Below are 19,132 nucleotides of genomic sequence, written 5' to 3'. Positions count from 1 at the left end.
ATTTTTAAATTATTTAATATTTATATTGATGAGTTAAAATAAATAAAATGAGTTTGAAGTAACAAAAAAAATGATTTATCAACTTTAATTTATTTTTTTATTTTCCTTTACTTTTTCTTTCCTTCTAATTTTCCTTTGTATTTTCTTTCCCTCGCATTTTCCCTCAAATTTTCCGGGAACCAAACATAGACTTAAGGACTTTGAATAAATAAAGCTAAAACTAAATACACACGTAACAACCAACCATTGGAAGCCAGATGAAAATCTTAGCTCTTGAATACAACTTAAGTGACAATTAAATTCTATACCAAATCATATTTATGTGGTTAGACAATATGGGTAATACCTTGTAGGTGACTATAAATGATTATATCTAGTTCACTAAGGTTATGTTTGGTTCCCGGAAAATACTAAGGAAAGAAAAAAAATGTAAAGAAAAATGATTTTTTCATGTTTGGTTGTCATATGAAAAATATCAAAGAAAATAAAATATAATTAAAATTAATTAAAAATTTATATATTTTTAAATTATTTAATCTTTATATTAATGAATTAAAATAAATAAAATTAGTTTGAAGTAACAAAAAAATAATTTATCAACTTTTAATATATATTTTTATTTTCCTTCACTTTTTATTTCTTTTTACTTTTCCTTTGTATTTTCTTTTCCTTACATTTTCCTTCAAATTTTCTAAGAACCAAACATAGCCTAAATAAAATTAAAGAAAAAGGTAAGATTTTATACATTTAGCGAAGGGCTTCACAACCAGGAGAGAGCTCATTGATGTAAAGATCTCATGGATTTTTCTAATGGTTCCCACCACATGATGAAAGACATAGTGAAGGATTCTGGAATTTGGAATCAGTGTGAAACAACCCTGGAAAGTGAAATCAAATCAAATAATATTTTTCAAATATAAATACATAAAATGATAAAATAGATGAAAGTATTTGACATACCATGATAACAACAAGATCCAAAACGATGCCATGGGCACAATGACGATGATGAATACATCCCAACTGTGATAAAAAAACAAAAGCCTTTTTTTCTCCCTTTTTATTCCTTCCTTCTTTTATAACAAGTTTTTTTTTTTTTTTTTTTTTTTTAATTTAAAATGTGTGACTCTAAGGTGAGATATAAAAAACGTGTCTTTTTTGAGGAATTATCACATTGGTGTCCTTCTCCAACCGATCCTTTCAATAATTTTTGTTATATGATATAATCTAAAAAAAATACAAAATCCATTAAAAAAGGAATAAAAAAATCCATTACCTAATGTTTTTAGTAAAAACAAAATGCAAAGGAAAAAGAATTAGTTAGTTAAAATGAATGAAATAATTTTCCTATTTATGAATTTAATATTTTTCATGTTTTTTTTTTTATATAAATATTTATAACTATTTTAAATATTTACATACAATTTTGAAAGAATAAATTATTTTTACCAAAATATGGTAAAAAAATGATGGAAGGTGTTAAAATTTTAAAATTAGGTTTCTAATATCCTTTTTAATCAAACGACCCAAGGAAATATTTTTGGATTGTTAAAATCAGCTTTCCATTGGCATCGTTTTCAACTATAATAAAAAATAGAAAAAATTGGAAAAAAGAAAAAGAAAAATATGACATGTTTAATGTTTTTAATTATTTTTATCTTATATTCTAAATAAAAAATTTAAAAATAAAAAATATTTTAAAAACTTTAAATTTAAGTTTCCAAAATAAAATTTTATTCTAAAGAAATAATGACAACTGTTTCAAAACTTCCCAAATCATTCGTCAAATGGATGACCAATTAAAAAGGGATAAATTAAAAAGAACAAAAGAAATATTATATTATAAATCTAAATTTCTAATTTTTTACCCAAAAAATAGCCATTTTGGATAAGAATATTGTTATTATTTTCTTACAAAAATAAATTTTTTTAAAAAATATTGAAAGATATTTAAGTATTATTATTCCAAATTTAAAAAATGATCTAGACTAATTATACAAATTTGGGATTTTTTTTTTATCCTTTTAATTAATTAATCCTTTTGCAATCAGCTTTCCATCGGCATCATTTTCAATTACAAAGGAAGAGAAAAAAAAAGGAAAATCAAGAAATATCAGCTTTCCATTCACATCATTTGTGTATATATATATGGAAAGTCTCGTCTCCCTCTGCTGTCGCATTTGAAGCTCTGAGTTGGAGTCCCTTTGGTATACACAGAGGTAGACTCTCTCTCCATCTTTCTTCATTATCTTCTTCATTATCATTATTTCTGTTGTTTTCTTTCTCCCATTTCTCCAGATCTGACGATATCGATTATTGGCTTCATCTGATTCTTTTAATCGGAACTGTTTGGACTGTAGATTTGGAACTGAAATCTCTCTCTTTTTAAATTTTGATTTGTTTCTCTAATTGTTGTTGATTGCTGTTAGTGAAGTGGAGGGATTTTGTGGTAGATTTTTCGTCTTTTCTTGTTTTTTGAGTTCGGCTGCTCTTCAGTTTTCTGTTTTTGCGGGGCATTTTGAGCTCCATTTTGTTAACAAGCTGTTGCCATTGTGTTCTTGTTGGAGTCTATGTTCTGATTTTAGTGCTCTCCTTATGCTTCGTGGAGCAAGGAGTACGAAAACTGAAGTGCTCTTTTGTATAAAGAAGGGATGTTTGGTTGCTGAGAAAAGTTTAGATTTCTGTTTGGTTGCCGAGAAAGTTGAGATTTCTGAATGTTTAGGTTTTCTTGGTGAGAAGTGTTGAGTTTTGTTTGGTTGCAGGATAAGTGAGCGATGGAACATAAAAGAGGTCTGTAGTCTATATCGAGTTTCATGTTTTATATTGTTTTCTTTGTTAAGAACTAGTAGATTTTCTGGTGTTTTACATTGGTGATTAGGGGGGTTGAAAAATAACAGTCATTAAAAAAGCAATTTTCGAAAACAGTTATATCATGTATTAGGTCTGTTTGGGAATTGGAAATGTCCTCAATCTATTTTCTATGGTTCCAAATGTTTTTGCAAAATAACGTATGGTGCTTTATTTTCAATTATTTTTTAAAAATAGCCTCAAGAAAATAAGTGAAAACAATTAAAATGTGTTATTAGAAAACATTCTGTTTTTCTGGACAAGTTCTCTCAAAAAACTGTTTTATGTGAAAAAATTACCAAACGTGTTTTCAAGTCTTGAAAACAGTTCCTAAACATGCTCTTAAGTTTTCTGTTGTGTTGAAAAAAAAAAAAAGCCAGGATTTTTGTTTTGTTGCACAGAAAAGGAGGTTAGAATGCATTTTTCTTTTTCTTTTTTAAAGAAAAATTGAATAAGGAAAACACGAGTTTCATCTTTGTGTTGTCTTGATTGTTGAGAAAGTGTGGATTTTCATTTTTTTCTGCAAATGTTCTCTATTATTTTCATCGGTGAGGAAATGGTAATCTTTCTTGTTTATTTTGAAAACGAGTAAGGGGAAAATGAAGGTTTTTCATTCATACTTTGTTTTGTTTTGTCTGGTAGGTAAGAAATTGAGAATTTTCCGTTTCTTTTTCTGGGAAATTGAGTATTCCCAGTACTGGTTTGATTCCTATTATGCCCTTCTAATGATTAGTTTGATTGTGTGTGTCTTTTTTAGGCGAAACTTTGTGATTCTGCTCTCAATTTGATCATATTTATTCTAAAAGTAATAAAGGGTATTTTAACTAGCATCCAAAACTGTCAAGTGCAAAATTCAGGTTGGCAGTTTTCAGAGCATCTCTAGTGCCATGCCAATATAGGGTGCTATTGCCAAACAATCACATCACTTTAAAGTATTGGCACTTCAGTGGGAGCTGCCATTATTTGGCATTGTCATTTGAAATTCTATATTTGACATTCCTTTTAGTGATGCCAATTGCAATGCCACCTTTTAGCATTTGGTTGAAGAATGACGGTTGGTTAAAAAAATTAGCATTTTTCATTGGAACCTTGTGCTAAGATTTGACACTGTTATTTTATCATTTGAATTGGTGAGCAATTATCAATGCCAAAAAATGAGTCAGACAATGTTATTTTAGCATATTTCATTATAGATGCTCTCTTGAGCCTCACAGTATTAGTACCCAGATTTTGATTAGCACCACATATACAGGTTTGGATTTTATGCAGCCCCTATTCACTAGTATTCTTAATCTTGTCTTTTTAGTATGGTAAAGATATGGATACCTATTAATTAACCTTGCCTAGTATTTGCATGTACAAAAAACTAGCTTGATATCATCAGTTTAGTTATATGATTGTTGTTGATTTATTTATTTTTTCTGATAGGTATGATTGTCATTGATTTATGGTCATCTCTTTGCATAGATAAGTGAATTTTGATATTGTTTCATAGAAAACAAGTGTGAACCATTTGATCAAACTGATATTTTGCATTTTGAATATTAAATTTTGATACCTAAGTTGATGGATTCAGTTCTTTCTTCATGCTAACATAAAGGACAAGGAGACTAGTGAGAAAATGAACAGCCTGAACCCCCTTTTTCTCATTGTTGAACCATGTGAGTGGGGTCTCTTAGGGGGTAATCCATACTGCCAACCATGTTTTTTGAATGCTTAAGGTTTGATATGGCAGGGATTGACACACTGGTGAGGATCTCCATCCAGCCCTGCAATATCAAAACATATTCTAACAACCAAACAGATCCTTCTTTTGACTTTTTGTAGAAGGAGAATGGAGGGAGCGCCTCAAAGCCACCCATATGTGCCAAGAGATCTAAAACTGCCAGGTTATGTGCCAGTTGTCCTCTCACAGTCCACCATTGTCGGAGTTTATGGCCTCTCTTCTCTGCTTGTTGTATCTGTAATATGGATCATCTCTGGTATGCTTTCATTTCATCTCATTTCTTTTTTCTATTCTTGAACATCTGAATGCCAAGATTGACTTTAGTTGGTCGCTTTTGAGCAATTAGCAACAGGAAGGATTATATTTATGTCCTGGTAGTGCAAAACCATTTCAAGAGTTGCATCCTCAAAGCAAAAGTCACTAAATTTTGTTAGTTTTTGAGGGAAATAATTGCTGAATCTGACTTCAGTAACTTATGTAAATAAGAATATAAAAAGAACTGGAATGGAAAGTAGAGAAATGGCTCTTGATGTCGGGCTCAGGTAGCAAGGAGTTGGGGTGGGGATAGGGGAGGTTAGGTTCAATTTTTAGTAGGGAAAAATGGATGAAAAATACCAATCAGAAAGAGAGAGAGAGAAATGTGATGAAATAAAAAGATACCACATTCACTAACAGGTAAATAATGTCATGCTTACAACTAAGGAACAAATTTGCTCTAATCACTAGTGCTTCCCATATGCAGTAGAAGTACATAAAGAAGCTGCAATTGAATAGGAGAAAGACAGGACGAGGAGGACAGTTGTGACAAACACCCATGTTTGGATTTTGGAAAAAAATTAAGCAAATGACTTAAAAGTTGAATCCTTGCTCAAGGATATTTTCAATAGTTTTCTTTCTGACAGTCAAATGGAGCCTTTGAAGAAATAGAAGTTTGGAGGCAGTCAGATTTGATAGTAGAGATCCTTTTTTTTTTTAATAGGTAAAATATCTTGCCTCCATTGGGACTTGAAATTGGAACCTCCCACAAACCCTCCCCATCCTTTACTTGGTCCAGGCCTCAAGGGCATTTGATAGTGCAGATCATAGATGCAACTTTATAGTATGATTTACTTGGATAAAGGACACAAAATTCTTTAGTAAACTCAAAATTGTAAGAGAAACAAATCAAGAATTTCTTTCTGTCATGCCTCAAGCTATCTAGGTACCTCAATCAGAATTTGACTTTACTTGCCTTCTTACTGTTATCTCTGACACGGTTACCATACATTAGGAGCTTGCATCAAAAGTTTAATTGCCTTTTGATATAACTTGGTGCCTAAGAATGCTATGTTCTATTTTTTTGGAAATAAAAACTAATTCAGTCTAAAAGCAGAAAAGAATGATAAGGAAATGGGAACCATGTTATTGTTGCTTCAAATGGCCTAGTATCTTGGTATACCATTGTTGTTGTTGTTGCCATTTGTTGTTGTTATTACTTTATTATAATCATTAAAACTTTACCTCCTTACATATAGAGATGGTTCTGGAGTATCCATTTACATTTAGTCATCTTCTTTTCCTGATGGCAGGGCGGTTTCCGAAAACATCTAAGATTGATAGATTGCTCATGTGCTGGTGGGCATTCACGGGTCTAACACATGCAATCCTTGAGGGCTATTTTGTGTTCTCTCCAGAATTCTACAAGGATAAAACTGCTTGTTACCTGGCTGAAGTGTGTAAGTTCTCTTTTTACTTCTCTTTTATATGACCTCTATTAAGTAGTTAGGTTGGGTTTAGAGCACTTAGGTCCTTGGTGGATGATGCCTGTAAATAAAAATTGGCAGGGAAAGAATACAGCAAAGGTGATTCAAGATATGCAGCCAGAGATGCTGGCGTCATTGCTGTTGAAGGGATTACTGCAGTTTTAGAAGGTCCAGCTAGCCTTCTAGCACTGTAAGTTCTGATTTTAGAGAATTGTTAAGTTCATCAAGCTGCAAGAGTCAACTTTATTTCACAGGCCAAGATTTGTTTATATGTTTTGACTGCCATCTCTTCTCTTACCAATCCTCATAATTTGATGCCTGGCAGGTATACTATTGCCACAAAAAAGTCATACAGCTACATACTTCAGTTGACCATTTCTCTGGGGCAGCTCTATGGCACTGCTGTATATTTTATAACATCTTACTTGGATGGTGACAATTTCGCTGCAAGCGCATATTACTACTATGCATACTATGTTTTTGCAAATGCTTTTTGGGTTGTAATACCCTCACTCATTGTTATCCGTTGTTGGAAGAAAATATGTGCAGCATTCCAGGTCCAAGGTCAGCAAAAGACCAAAGTTCGGTAAGGTAAAAACCAGAATCTCACATTTCCAGATTTGGACTACAATTTAGCAGTTTGTTGTGTATTGATTTAAGATTTTGGTCAATTTATGCCCCAGGAGTGGGTGATTCATAACATTTAACTTTAGTAGCATAACAATTTGAAACATGATGATCTTATTTGTGCCCTTTTTATTTTTAATTTATTCTTCTGAAGCAAGCTTTTGAGGCTATGGTTGATAACTATGTTGGTTGAGTTTTGATTAAGTGGGATTTTTCACTTGCTTTTGGAGCAATAAAGAGGTTCTTCCTGCAACTACTGTTCTATTTTGATATAAGTTCTGATACTGAATATGCCTATGGTCTCAGAGAACATGTAGGAAGTGTGTTAATTGCTCCTCAACACTACTGATGAATGTGGCGGTGGTCTTTAAAACTAAGCAGGGGCTGAATTAAGCTTTTAATAAATTAATTGGAGTAAAATAAATTAATTGGTTTTTTTTATATGGATTAGTGAAGTACATAGGCCTCAGTGGCATGATGGCCCTGATTTAAGGCATGTGAAGCTTATGTACATTAGCATGAAAATAAACAAATGAAGCTAATGCAAGTTTAGCGTATTAGATATGGTTGCGTGTGATTTCAGTTTGAGCAGAATTATTCTTACGTTCGGTTGGATTGATTCACATGCCTCAATAGTTCAGGAGTTAGCTGGGTTGATTTGGACTTCTGGGTTAATGTAAAAATTGATTGAAAAAATGATTGTTTTTGTGGGTACCAGTGATTTAAAACAGATGAAATGTTTCCTAAATGCAAAACCAATTTTTGAGCTGAAAAGTGATGGTGCTTTCCGGGACAATTACTTTCAAATGACTGAAAGGTGGATTTTTTTTTTGGTTTCCGGGAAAAGTGATGCTGAAGAGTACTTTGCAATCCAAAACTCAATGATCAGGTCTAACTGGGAGAATTTCCTTTTCAAATAGCCCCTGAAAAATTCAAGGGTGGTAAGGAGATGGATCACAATTGTTTCCTCATAGGTGTGCCTCATAGATCCATTAGGAATAAAAACTTAAAGAACTGGAAAAATAAGGGACTGCAAATACTCAGGTCTGGCTCAGATCTGTTGAGCTGAGACACAAAATCCAGACTTAATGGTAAAACTTCTGAAACAATTGTGACCCTCTTGGAACTGAAAGATGAATACTGGGAGTATTCTTAGCCAAACTGCCAGAGAATAAGGCTTGAAGCAGGTAGTCCTTCCAAGATTTGGTGTCCAAACCAATAAAGTCTAGCTCCATTTCCCTCAAGTTTTCTCAGCAACAAGATTAGGAGAATTAGGGATTCATTTGTTCTCAGAAACACTGTTCATCTTTTAATCCCCTATCTGTGGAATTTACCTCTTTATCCAGAATCATTAACCATACAAAATACTATGCTGTGTTCCAGATAAATTGAAAGAGGGAACTCCTTCAGCTGAATTCTAGAAATGGAAGTGTATGATATTTATTTCTTTCAATTGATTGATATTCACATTTGAAGTGATGATGCCACACATAAATGCATAATTTGATTTTTACGCATTGATTCTACTTGTCATTCCATTAAATATCAAGTTGATCCCATAGTTCTTGGTGGGGTGGTTCTTGAAACAGGGCAGTGTGTGTTTTGCATGTGAATAGAACATTGAGCATGACAGATGGATAGGTGCCTTTAGGAGTTCATCAGCACTGAGGGCCCCTAAATGTAGAAGCTAACCATGGTCTATCGGTCCCCCCTCTATGTGTGAGTCATAGCCGTGCATGGGACCTACCTTACCTGAAATTCAAGGTGAGTATGGGAAAGTTTTTCTGGTGATATTTTTTCCATAATGATCTATGATGTTGTGAAGAGATAATAGTTTCTCATAAGTAGCCAATTCTTTTCATGCCGGAAGGGGAATCTTTGTGGCCTCAAAACATTAGCTAAAAGGGGACAAATGCAGCTTTCACTTCCATTTTGGCAAGCCCTACTAACATCCTTTTTGATGGCTTTTTCTCTGGTGTTTTTATTGGATTGATGCATATTGGAATCTCTCTCATTTGGCCCCTGCATTTTGAAGATAGGGCATTTCCTTTTTCTTTCTTTGTGATGGATGCACATTCTATGACTAGGTTTCTCTTAAGTTGAATAGAAGGCCAGTCCCCAGTAGGGTCAATATCATCACTCCAATGGCATGTTTGCTTATTGGTAGGGTAACCAACATGAACAGAATGAGACTTTGGCAAGACAACAGTAAAGAGAAAGCATAGAAAAGTTGAAACCTTTGGAGTAGCTCCATTGTTTCCTTGCGCCCTTTTTCCCTTTCCTCATTTTTTTTATATTATTGTCTGTCTTGTATCTTTTTCTTGCATATCGACACCTTTGGAAGTGGCTTCATTTAGGATCTATCTATCTCTCTACAATGATCTTGTTCTACCATCAAGCATCTTTACTTTCTTTCGTACTTCTCATGAATCATATTGCACTTCCCTACTTCTTTCTGGTCATTGGTTGCAGTCATTATATTTTGCATATAAACAGGTGTTGTATTACTTGATGAAATGTATAGATGGCTGAATACATCATAGCTTTTCTCTTTGTACCTGGGACTATATCCATATTGATTGCCCTTCTAGTTTTGCCTTGAAACCTTTTAGACTCCTCAACCTTTTTCCTTCTCTGTGATGGAGAAGTTAACTGGAAAAAAGATTGTATATGCCATGAGCAGGATGTAGAGGGTCCACTTTTGACAGCCATTAACGCCTGTTTGGTTGATGGAAAACCAACATCATTCAAGGGTTTGATCCATTTTTATGTGGGGTTTGAAGGGTTTGCAATGGTTTAAGAGATTGTAATTTGGGAGAAGGGAGAGATAAATGGGATGCTGATTCTCTAGTAGGTCTTGATTTGTTAAGGGGAAAAAAAGAGTATAAACTTGCTAAGTTTTCTCTCATACACTTCTCCTAATTTATCTTTGGAGAATTTAGATTGGCTTACCCTATGGTGGTGGGTGTCAGGTGTTCGAGACCTTTTCTATCCACGATCTACCATTTGATAAGATTTTTCCATTTTCAGCAAATGAGGATGGGATAAAGGATTACCCTTTTCATGGTTGAATATTCATTTTTTATTTATTATTAATTAAACTAAAAGTTAAGAGCGATCTATTTCTTTATACTTGTTCGGGAAGTAGAAAGCGTTTCATTTGTTTCTAAATAGTTTCTTTCAAAAGTGTATCTACGATCTACCCATGATCGAAATAGAACTTTGGGTAAAACTAAGTGGAGGTCCGAGCCCACCCCAAGATGAGTGCACCATTACTTCGGGAGCACAGGTGAGACAAAGAAGCCTAATGGTGCGATTACCATCCAAACTTGGAATAAAATTAGGCATAGGAAACAAAGGTGAATCATAACACCATATAAAAAAATGAATCAAAATCCTATAAAGAGTGGAATTTGATTCCCATGATTCCCATTGGGAATAAATAATTCAAATTAAAAGTTCATGTCAGTGTTTCAACCATAAAATATTTGTTAAACAGTGAGTCTTGACACAGAAAACCCTGGAGGAAGAGGACAAAGAAAAGAGAATTACAAAAGCAAGCAAACTTTTGGTTGCTGGGGCTCCATTTATCTCCATGGTGGGGTTAAGGGTTAAAGCTTACAGGTATAATGGCTTTAGAAAGTCAACAATCTGTTGCACCATTTCTTTCTTGTTTATTTTTTTCTTATCATCCATCATCCTTTTGTTAATTAATCCTAACACTGAATTGAAAATTCCCTTTACAAGACTGAAAATTTAAGGCAACACAAAGAGAGAATATCTCACTTCCTTCAATCACAATTCATTCATCCTTCCCTTTTTGTGCTCCCCCCTTCTCCTTCTCTCCATTTTTCTTATTTGCATACAAATCCACACATGAAATTCATGCATGCCAGTTCATAATTGAGACCCCCATCCATTCATTCCAGATCCATCGTTGGATCGATCAACCACCACCGTTGGATTTGTCTTCTTCCTAATTATGATGTGAGAATATTTATGATTGTTCTTAAAAATATCTTGGAGTCATTTCTACTTCTTCTTTTCCCCTTTTCCTTTTGTTACAGGATTTTAGGGTTCTAGGCCATGGGTGTTAAAGGTTTGAATCTTGTGGCAAACAGAACTTTGTTTGGATGACATGGATTGACAGGCATATGCAGGTGTTATTTATGATTATCATATTATATATTTTTCATGGGCCTTCAAGTGCACGTGTGGGTTTTTGGATGATGTGGACTTATGGGCACTTGCCACATGTATCATTTACTACACGTGGAATGACCAATTGAGTAATTTTAATTCAATGAATTTTTATATGATATCTTATAAAAATAAAAACATTTATGTATTCCACACACCAATATCCATATTATTGGAAAATCTAGATAAATATTAATAAAATATCATAATTAAGATTTTGGTAAAAGAGACGAGGAGAACCGTTATCAAAATATAAGAAATTTAATAATAATTTTTTTTCAAAAATTGATGATAAATGCAAATACATGAATTGAAATTAGAATATTATTTTGAGAATGTACTAATGAGTGATTTAGAAGAGAAAATTGTTGATGTATGTTAATAATAATCACGAAAAAAGTAAGCAAAAAAAACTAATGAAATATTTTTTAATAATTTAATTTTCTTTCCATTTATATATATATATTTTTGTATTTTCTCTCTATTTTCTTCTATTCAAACTTTTCAAAAATCAGGTATAATAGAAGATGTGATGAAATATCTGTTTCTTAAAATCTACTAACATGAAGGTAAATGGTAATATCATATGAAATAAAGAAATAGAAATTTTGATAAACTAAAAATAAATAAATATTTTGATAAAGATTACAAATTTGGTTTTCACGTGAATATATATTTTATTCAAATTTTTATCTATAATAAACAATCTAAACATAATAATTAATGAATGCTGACCAAAAACATTTTCAAAGGGAGGAAGGTAGTTTGTTATTTAAAATAAATTATAAAAACATTTGATATTAGAAATTATCATGATGGAGACACAAATTAATTAATTAATATATAAATAAACACATTGAAATTATAGAAAAAAAAAAGTAATTTTTTTTAATCCTTGGTCTTGCCACATTGTTTATTATCTCATATTATATATATATATATCTTCAAATACACGTGTGGGCGTGTGTATATTTGAATGAAAGAGTGAGAGATTATGTGAAGTGAAAGCAAAAAATGTTGGCTTGGTTACAAGTTACAACACAAAACAGTATACATATATATATATATATATTGCTAGTAGATTTTCAAGAAGCCTATGATAGATAGAAGTATATGATGATTGGCTTGTGAGTGAAGAAAAATGCATAGAAAAGGACAAGGTATGGAGTCAAAGACAAGACGACCACCTATCTCTCTCTCTCTCCCTCTCTCTCTCTCTCTCTCTCTCAATGAGGACAGGTCCCTCTCCATACCGTTTAATACTCACTCTCATCGACCAACCAACCCCTCGCTCTTTCTCTTTCCATTATTCTAAGCAAACCCCACAACCATCTCCATCATCTTCATCATCATTTCCTCCCCATCAAGCCTTCTTCTCTCTCTCTATAAAGTCTAATTACTCCTCCCCATCAACCCAGTTGGGTGTTGTTGTTTTTGCCGTAGCAGTACAACGGGGGCCTGTGGCAATGAGGAAGCCTGAGAAGAGTACTGCCAATGGTGCCGGCAGCAACACCACTTCTACTGGTAGCAAGCTTAGGAAGGGGCTGTGGTCACCTGAGGAAGACGACAAGCTGATGAACTACATGCTGAATAATGGGCAGGGCTGTTGGAGTGATGTTGCCAGGAATGCCGGCCTCCAGAGGTGTGGCAAGAGCTGCCGCCTCCGCTGGATTAACTACTTGAGGCCGGACCTTAAACGCGGCGCCTTCTCTCCTCAGGAGGAGGAGCTCATCATCCACTTGCATTCCCTTTTAGGCAACAGGTCCTTCATCATCTCTCTCTGTTCTCCATTTTTAATTTCCTCCCTAGTAATTCAAAATCCATCTCAAAAACCATCACATGTTGCTTGATCAGTTTTGATTATCCTCGATTTCTTCATTGATGTTTTGTATACTATACATGCTTTAATTTTCCTTTTTATTTTGAAAAAAAGGGAAATCTAGCTAGGAGCCTTTGGCTGTGGGGAAGACTATACATATATATGTCACAACACTAGAAAATAGTTGTTTTTGCAATGTATTTGCTCATTTATACAGTATACCCTGTATATGTATACAGGAAAATGTATAGATGTACGAAAGCATAATCTAATAAGAAATTTGCATGAAGAGGAAATTGAGAATTATGGGGAGTTGGATACTCATAATCTGGAAGCAGTCCAAGTGAAAAGGACATCGGTATATATTTTTCAATTTTGGTGTCAATGTCTGTCCTTTGAGTTGAAGACACTCCACTCATCTCCCATGTTTGTTTTGGGATTGAAGCTTCCATGCATGCATTTATGCTTTCACACTATCCTCAACTGATTTTGTTTGATTATCTTTCTCTACACACAAACAAACACATACTGAAAATTCATGTTGTTTTCAAATCCACTGGTTTGACATCCCTCACCAACCCTATCTTTTGTTTTGTAATTCAAGTCATTGTCCCCTTAATTCAAATATGGAGTTGTGTGTGCTGGTCTTGATATGAAGTCTGAAAAGTTTGGAATAAACGGGTTTTCTCCGTTTCGGGTATCTGAAAGCGACATGGGGATTGTGGTTTACTATTTATAAGAACTTTGAGTTGAAGACACTCCAAGTCTATTTTTGTTTTGAATTCCAAGCTTTCATGCATGGAAATTAGTTAACCATGCATTAGAACATCTTGCCTTTTCACATTTGTGACTGATTTTTGATTGTGTGGTCTAAAGGTGGTCTCAAATTGCGGCCCGCTTGCCAGGACGTACTGACAATGAGATAAAGAATTTTTGGAACTCGACGATAAAGAAGAGGCTCAAGAACTCGTCATCAGTGCCCTCACCAAACGCGAGCGATTCGTCATCTGATCAGCCTAGGGATGTCATGGGAGGGCTCATGTCGATGAGAGAACAAGGGCTAATGGCTATGTACATGGATTCATCGTCTTCGCCACCATCCATCCAAGCCATGGCAGCTCTGAACCAGATGATTGAGCCATTGCCCATGCTGGAGCCTAGCGTAGACATGACCAGTGCGAACAGCGGATGCTTCAATGCGCCTCCCTGCATGACCCAAGTTGGAATTTTGAGTGCTGAGGGGCTTTATGGGGATCATGTTGGGCTCCTTGGAGGAGGAGGAGGTTGTGTTGTTGGGGAGCAATTTTTTCCACCCGTAGAGAGTATAAGCATGGGCGAAAATGGTAACAAAACCCTCGAAAATACCTTTGATAGGAACCCTCATAACAACCCCTATAACAACGTCATCATCAACAACAACAGTAGCAACAAAGTAGAAAACATGGTTGGGGTTGGAAACTTTTGGGAAGGTGAAGATCTTAGAATTGGGGAATGGAACTTGGAGGACTTGATGAGGGATGTCTCCTCCTTTCCTTTCCTTGATTTCCATGTTGAGTAACTTGGTTTCCCTACCTTCCCAATAATTTTCTTTTCCTCTCCATCCCATTTTAATTTTCCTTTTCCTTTTCCTTTTCTTTTCAAGCAAACAACAAAGCCCTACGACCCAAATCCTAAACCTCAGAGTCTTTATCCCCACCTCCCTAGTCTTATACACTATTCAACATTTAGATGTGGGAAGAGTGTTTTACAAATAAAGTTCATACACGACATCATCGTACATTAAGTAGTCTAATAATCTTTGCACTGTATGAAGAAGGATGTGAATAGTTCATATAAAAGTAGAGAGGAATACGAAAATTTAGCTGTTTCGTATAAATTGTACTTACTATGGAATTATGTACAAAAACAATGCTGGGGCTTGGAAGTTGTTATTACTTATTAGTGAAAGATCAATAGGTTGTACTACACGTGGATGAAAATATAGAAATTTTCTCTTTCTCTCTCTTTCTCTCCTTGTCATCAACATTTTCTCGGGAATTTTTTATTTATTTCTAGTCATAAATATCGGAAAGATCATTGTTTCTTCTAATGGGGTTTAATCACTTAGGTGAGATGTCCACTTGGAATGAAAAAATTCTCTCCACTTTGAACTAATAATCACAAGTGAGGAGTGTTAAGTCAGCTTGCTCTCATTGTAATATTGATTTTCTTACATTATTTTACGTGTTAGTTAGCTCAATGGCTGTAACCATTCTAGTAGTAATTATCACCCCTTTCCCATCTCATTGCAATGCCCTAAAAGGTAGCAAGGGAGCATTAGTGTGTGGTTGTTAATAATATTGAAAACGACTTTAGATCACAAATGAAGAATTTGTACCCCAAAAGTGAGTAGAAAGCAAGCTTAAGAAAATGGCATAAATAAATATAAGTAGCTAAGTTTTATAATATAACAAGACAATGTGGCCATTTTCATTTGAGTGACATTTGAGCTATGAGTGCTTTAAATCATTTCCCCTTTAGATTTTTGAAGCATCATTATTAACTAACATGTTCCATGTGTTCTTGGATGTATTATCTTCTAAAAGTGGTTTGATTAATTTTCTTCCATGTTGATTACTTTGTAGAATTTTAATGTATTAATGACGATGTCTTGGACCATTTGTCGTGAAATAATTGGTTCATAAAGCAAATGGTGAGTCTTTTCGGGTCATTAGCATGTCATGCTTCGTTTACTTTTCAAGCTTCACATAATTCAAACCTAGAAGTTTCAAAAATGCATGTTTTTACACGTTATTAAACTATCAACTATGACTATATTAAATTAATTAAAAGCCGGTGATTAACTCTATCTCGACGTGTTTAAACCTAGTTTGGTCTCCATTGCAAAGTTAAAAATCTAACCCGAACTCCATCATTAAGGAATCTACGAGTAATTATTATGTTTTGAATTTTTTTTATTAGTAAAATATTTTAAAGTTAGTAAAAACTTAAAATCAATTATATGATTAAAAAGCTTGGAAATTTAGATGGATTACACCAAAAACCTTCTAGAATTTTGATAAGAGTTGTTAGGAATTATTGTGAAGTGACAATTTAACAATATAATGAGTAAGTTCTTTCCCCCAACCACACTAAACTCTCTTTACTTCTTTCCACTTATTAATAGTTGAATTTCAACCTCTTCTAACTTTTTAGCATAGTGACTCTAATACTTGATCTCAAGCTTGAACAAACTTAATATAAGATATAGTGAAAGCCTTTGGTAATCAATTTCAAGGATTAATTTCAATTTTAGTAGTTTATTTTTCATTTCCTCAAATTTTGTATTTGATTAAGTTATGGTATGTAATATTGTTGTTTTAGGTTATGCGAAAGTACCAAATCATCCTTCATTTTCGAGCCATTTTTAGGATCTATTTGATTTCTAGGGTTGAGGAGAAGAAAAATAATTAAATAAAATACAATTTTGACCTCGAAAATTCTATTTATAATGTCATTTTAAGTGAGGAAACACTTTTAAAATTTTGAAAAATCACTCATAATATTGAAAAATATCTTGTAGTATTTTTACGGGAAATACTTGTCGGGTGATTCTCTTAAAAATGCTTTCAAAGAAAATACTTCCATTAAAAACATTGCGAAATGCATTTTAAATCTACTATTTTTATTTATTTTTTGTCATAATTAATGAATTGAATGGGAAATATGTTGACGCAAACCCAAAACTAAAGTCGGCTTGGGCCAATGGATGAAATTAAATTGCATCGGGCCCAGACCCAAGGGAGGCCCAGAGGATTGGACTTTACGAAGGCTTTTTAGATTGAAAAGTGTGGACTGGACTAAAAAAAGCCAAGCCCAAAATTCAAGTCCACATGGGTCAATCGGTGTGATTAAATGCAGTTGGAGCCCAGGCCCAAGGGAAGCCCAGTTAGAGGTCATTATTGTAATGGCTACAACACAAAAAGGAGATTACGTCGCCTGAGAGATTCGAACTCTCGCGGGGAAACCCCATGTACTTAGCAGGCACACGCCTTAACCACTCGGCCAAAGCGACGCTGATGAAGTTAGAAAGCTACAAAATATTCCTACCTCTAATAGACTTTTGACAACGAACATTTTTATTTAAAGCAAATTTAGTTGAAATGTCATTTTTCAAAGCGTTTTTTTGGAGAATCACTAATTAATTGTTTTTTCAACAATTATTACAAATGAATTTTTTAACTTTTTAAAAATTATTTCTAAATTTTGTTCAATGCCTAATTTTTCTCCAAAAGCGTTTTTTTAGCCCATAAGCTTTCTACAAAAGTATTACCCAACAAACTCTTAGTATAGTATGTTGTAAGTAAAATGCATAAAATCCTTTATTTGATATATGATATAACAGATCAAATCGTGTTCTTGAATTTTAAAACTACTTAGTACGGAGTGAATATATATAGACCAAGCTTTTAACATGCAATTTCAATTTTGTCCCAATTTTTTTTAGCTTTTAATTAATTCACAATCAAATTAATTAATTGAGGAGTAATTACAAATTTCAAGAAAATTAATCTAAACTAAAATATATAAGATATACATAGAAAAACACCTTCGGGGCTTCAACGAAAACTCTATAAGTGTAAACATTACAAGTTAAATAATTGTAGACAAAATATACTAATTTTGAAAAGAAAGTGCATGATTTTTACTTGATTTGAAAAGAGTTACTCCCAAGGATCTTTATACCTACTAGAACTTGCATTCTTCTTTTATGTCCTTGATGCAACATATACACTTCTTTGTGGATTACTTCTAATTCTTATTTAAGTTTGTAAATCAATCTCATGGGTCATCAAAGAGTTGGAAAGAAACACGAAAGCAAGAATGGAAAGGGCAAGCAAGGAGCATTAAAGATAAAAGTGCAATTTACCTAAATCCACAAGAAAGAACTCAAGAATTATAATTGTCATTTTTGCAACAAGTTTGGATACTATAAGAAAGATTATCTGAAACGTAAGACATGGTTTGAAAAAAAAGATAAGTTTAATGCTTTACTATGTTTCAAATCAAATTTGGTTGAAATTCCTTATAATACTTGGTGGATTGATTTTGGTTGTACTACTCATGTTTATATGAGGATTACTTATGACCTAAACTATAAATCCAAATGAAAAGTTTATCTTCATAGGAGAACCGAGTCAAAGTTCTGATTGAAGGCATTGGAATTTGTATAGATTGTATTAAAGGAAAACATACAAAATACACAAGTTAGAACGAAGGCACGAGAAGCCTACAACTTCTTGAGATTATATACGATAAGATGATGACACGACATTAAGATCAAAAAAGTATTTTATTAGGGTAGGAAGGACACGACATTAAGGGAGGAATCATGGTTTTGGAAGGCATAACACTATAATATTTTTTTTTAAAGGAATCATTAGAATTTATTTTTAAGATGGAAGATTCATAGTTTTGGAAGGATTAAGAGGGACAGAGGCTGCACAAGGGAATCATCACGGCAGATTTGGAAAGGGGGTTCGGATCCTGCGGAGAGAGGGAGAGGAGAGACGCGACCTTTTGAACAGAGAAAAGGGGGGTGCCTTAGAGAGAGAGAGAGAGAGAGAGAGAGAGAGAGGATGCACCAAGAGCTTTGTACATACCATCACCAAAAAGTAAGATTAATGTTAAAAGTTCATTTTTTGAATGTTAGAAAGTAAGATTAATATTAGTTGTTAAAAATATTTTTTTTGAATGTTAGAATGCAAGATTTAATGTTAGTTGCTATTAAAAGTAATTTTTTTTAATGATAGAAAATAATATTAACATTAATTTATGTTAAAAGTTAAATTTTTTAATGATAAAGTTTGAGATCAATGTTAATTTTTGTTGAAAATTATTTTTTGAATGTCATAATGTAAGATTAATATTAGTTTATGTTAAAAGTTGATTTTTTGAGTGTTAGAAAATGGATTACTTGAATTTGGTTAAATTGTTGGTTCCCTTTATCTTCGTACTTATTTTGTAAGCATTGCAAGGAGTTCTTAAGTTTCTATTTTTTTTTTTTTTTAAGGAAGTCTTTTTGAATGTCGTTTTGGGTTGAGTAAAAAAATCATTTTTCTTTTATCAAAAGGATTTTTCTTCATCATAGATATGACTCTTGATCACATATGAAGAGTAGTCAAAAGGGAA

General features: G+C 33.4%; 2 protein-coding genes and 1 non-coding gene across 4 annotated transcripts; 2 read left to right on the top strand and 1 right to left on the bottom strand.

The window, feature by feature from the left end:
* The first annotated feature begins 2,115 nt into the window (after positions 1 to 2,115).
* On the top strand, positions 2,116 to 7,125 carry LOC117915799 (probable 3-beta-hydroxysteroid-Delta(8),Delta(7)-isomerase). Of its 2 annotated transcripts, none has more exons than XM_034831487.1 (5): positions 2,116 to 2,219; positions 4,652 to 4,829; positions 6,142 to 6,288; positions 6,397 to 6,505; positions 6,641 to 7,125. In XM_034831487.1, the coding sequence occupies exons 2-5, from the start codon at positions 4,682 to 4,684 to the stop codon at positions 6,903 to 6,905; spliced, it is 669 nt and encodes a 222-aa protein (XP_034687378.1). In that variant the 5' UTR covers positions 2,116 to 2,219; positions 4,652 to 4,681; the 3' UTR covers positions 6,906 to 7,125. The 2 variants fall into 2 exon arrangements, with proteins under 2 accessions (XP_034687378.1, XP_034687379.1); XM_034831488.1 differs by having other exon boundaries at positions 2,140 to 2,219; positions 4,675 to 4,829.
* Positions 7,126 to 12,415: 5,290 nt separating this feature from the next.
* Positions 12,416 to 14,979, top strand: LOC117915985 (transcription factor MYB46). The gene is made up of 2 exons (XM_034831770.1): positions 12,416 to 12,904; positions 13,838 to 14,979. Exons 1-2 carry the CDS (start codon positions 12,609 to 12,611, stop codon positions 14,517 to 14,519), a joined length of 978 nt encoding a protein of 325 aa, XP_034687661.1. The 5' UTR covers positions 12,416 to 12,608; the 3' UTR covers positions 14,520 to 14,979.
* A 1,954-nt stretch (positions 14,980 to 16,933) lies between these two features.
* Positions 16,934 to 17,015, bottom strand: TRNAS-GCU. The gene has a single exon. It is a non-coding gene; the product is annotated as a tRNA-Ser (tRNA).
* Positions 17,016 to 19,132: the final 2,117 nt, after the last annotated feature.

Source organism: Vitis riparia, chromosome 6, assembly GCF_004353265.1.
Source record: "Vitis riparia cultivar Riparia Gloire de Montpellier isolate 1030 chromosome 6, EGFV_Vit.rip_1.0, whole genome shotgun sequence".
Lineage (NCBI taxonomy): Eukaryota > Viridiplantae > Streptophyta > Magnoliopsida > Vitales > Vitaceae > Vitis > Vitis riparia.
The sequence above is the reverse complement of the archived record's forward strand: the minus strand, read 5'-3'. Positions and strand labels throughout refer to the sequence as shown.

Coding starts and splice junctions, on each gene's coding strand:
- LOC117915799 (XM_034831487.1), top strand. CDS start 4,682: ATGGAGGGAGCGCCTCAAAGCCACCCATATGTGCCAAGAGATCTAAAA. Junction 6,289..6,396: donor TTGTTACCTGGCTGAAGTGT/GTAAGTTCTCTT, acceptor AAAAATTGGCAG/GGAAAGAATACAGCAAAGGT. Junction 6,506..6,640: donor CCAGCTAGCCTTCTAGCACT/GTAAGTTCTGAT, acceptor GATGCCTGGCAG/GTATACTATTGCCACAAAAA.
- LOC117915985 (XM_034831770.1), top strand. CDS start 12,609: ATGAGGAAGCCTGAGAAGAGTACTGCCAATGGTGCCGGCAGCAACACC. Junction 12,905..13,837: donor CATTCCCTTTTAGGCAACAG/GTCCTTCATCAT, acceptor TGTGGTCTAAAG/GTGGTCTCAAATTGCGGCCC.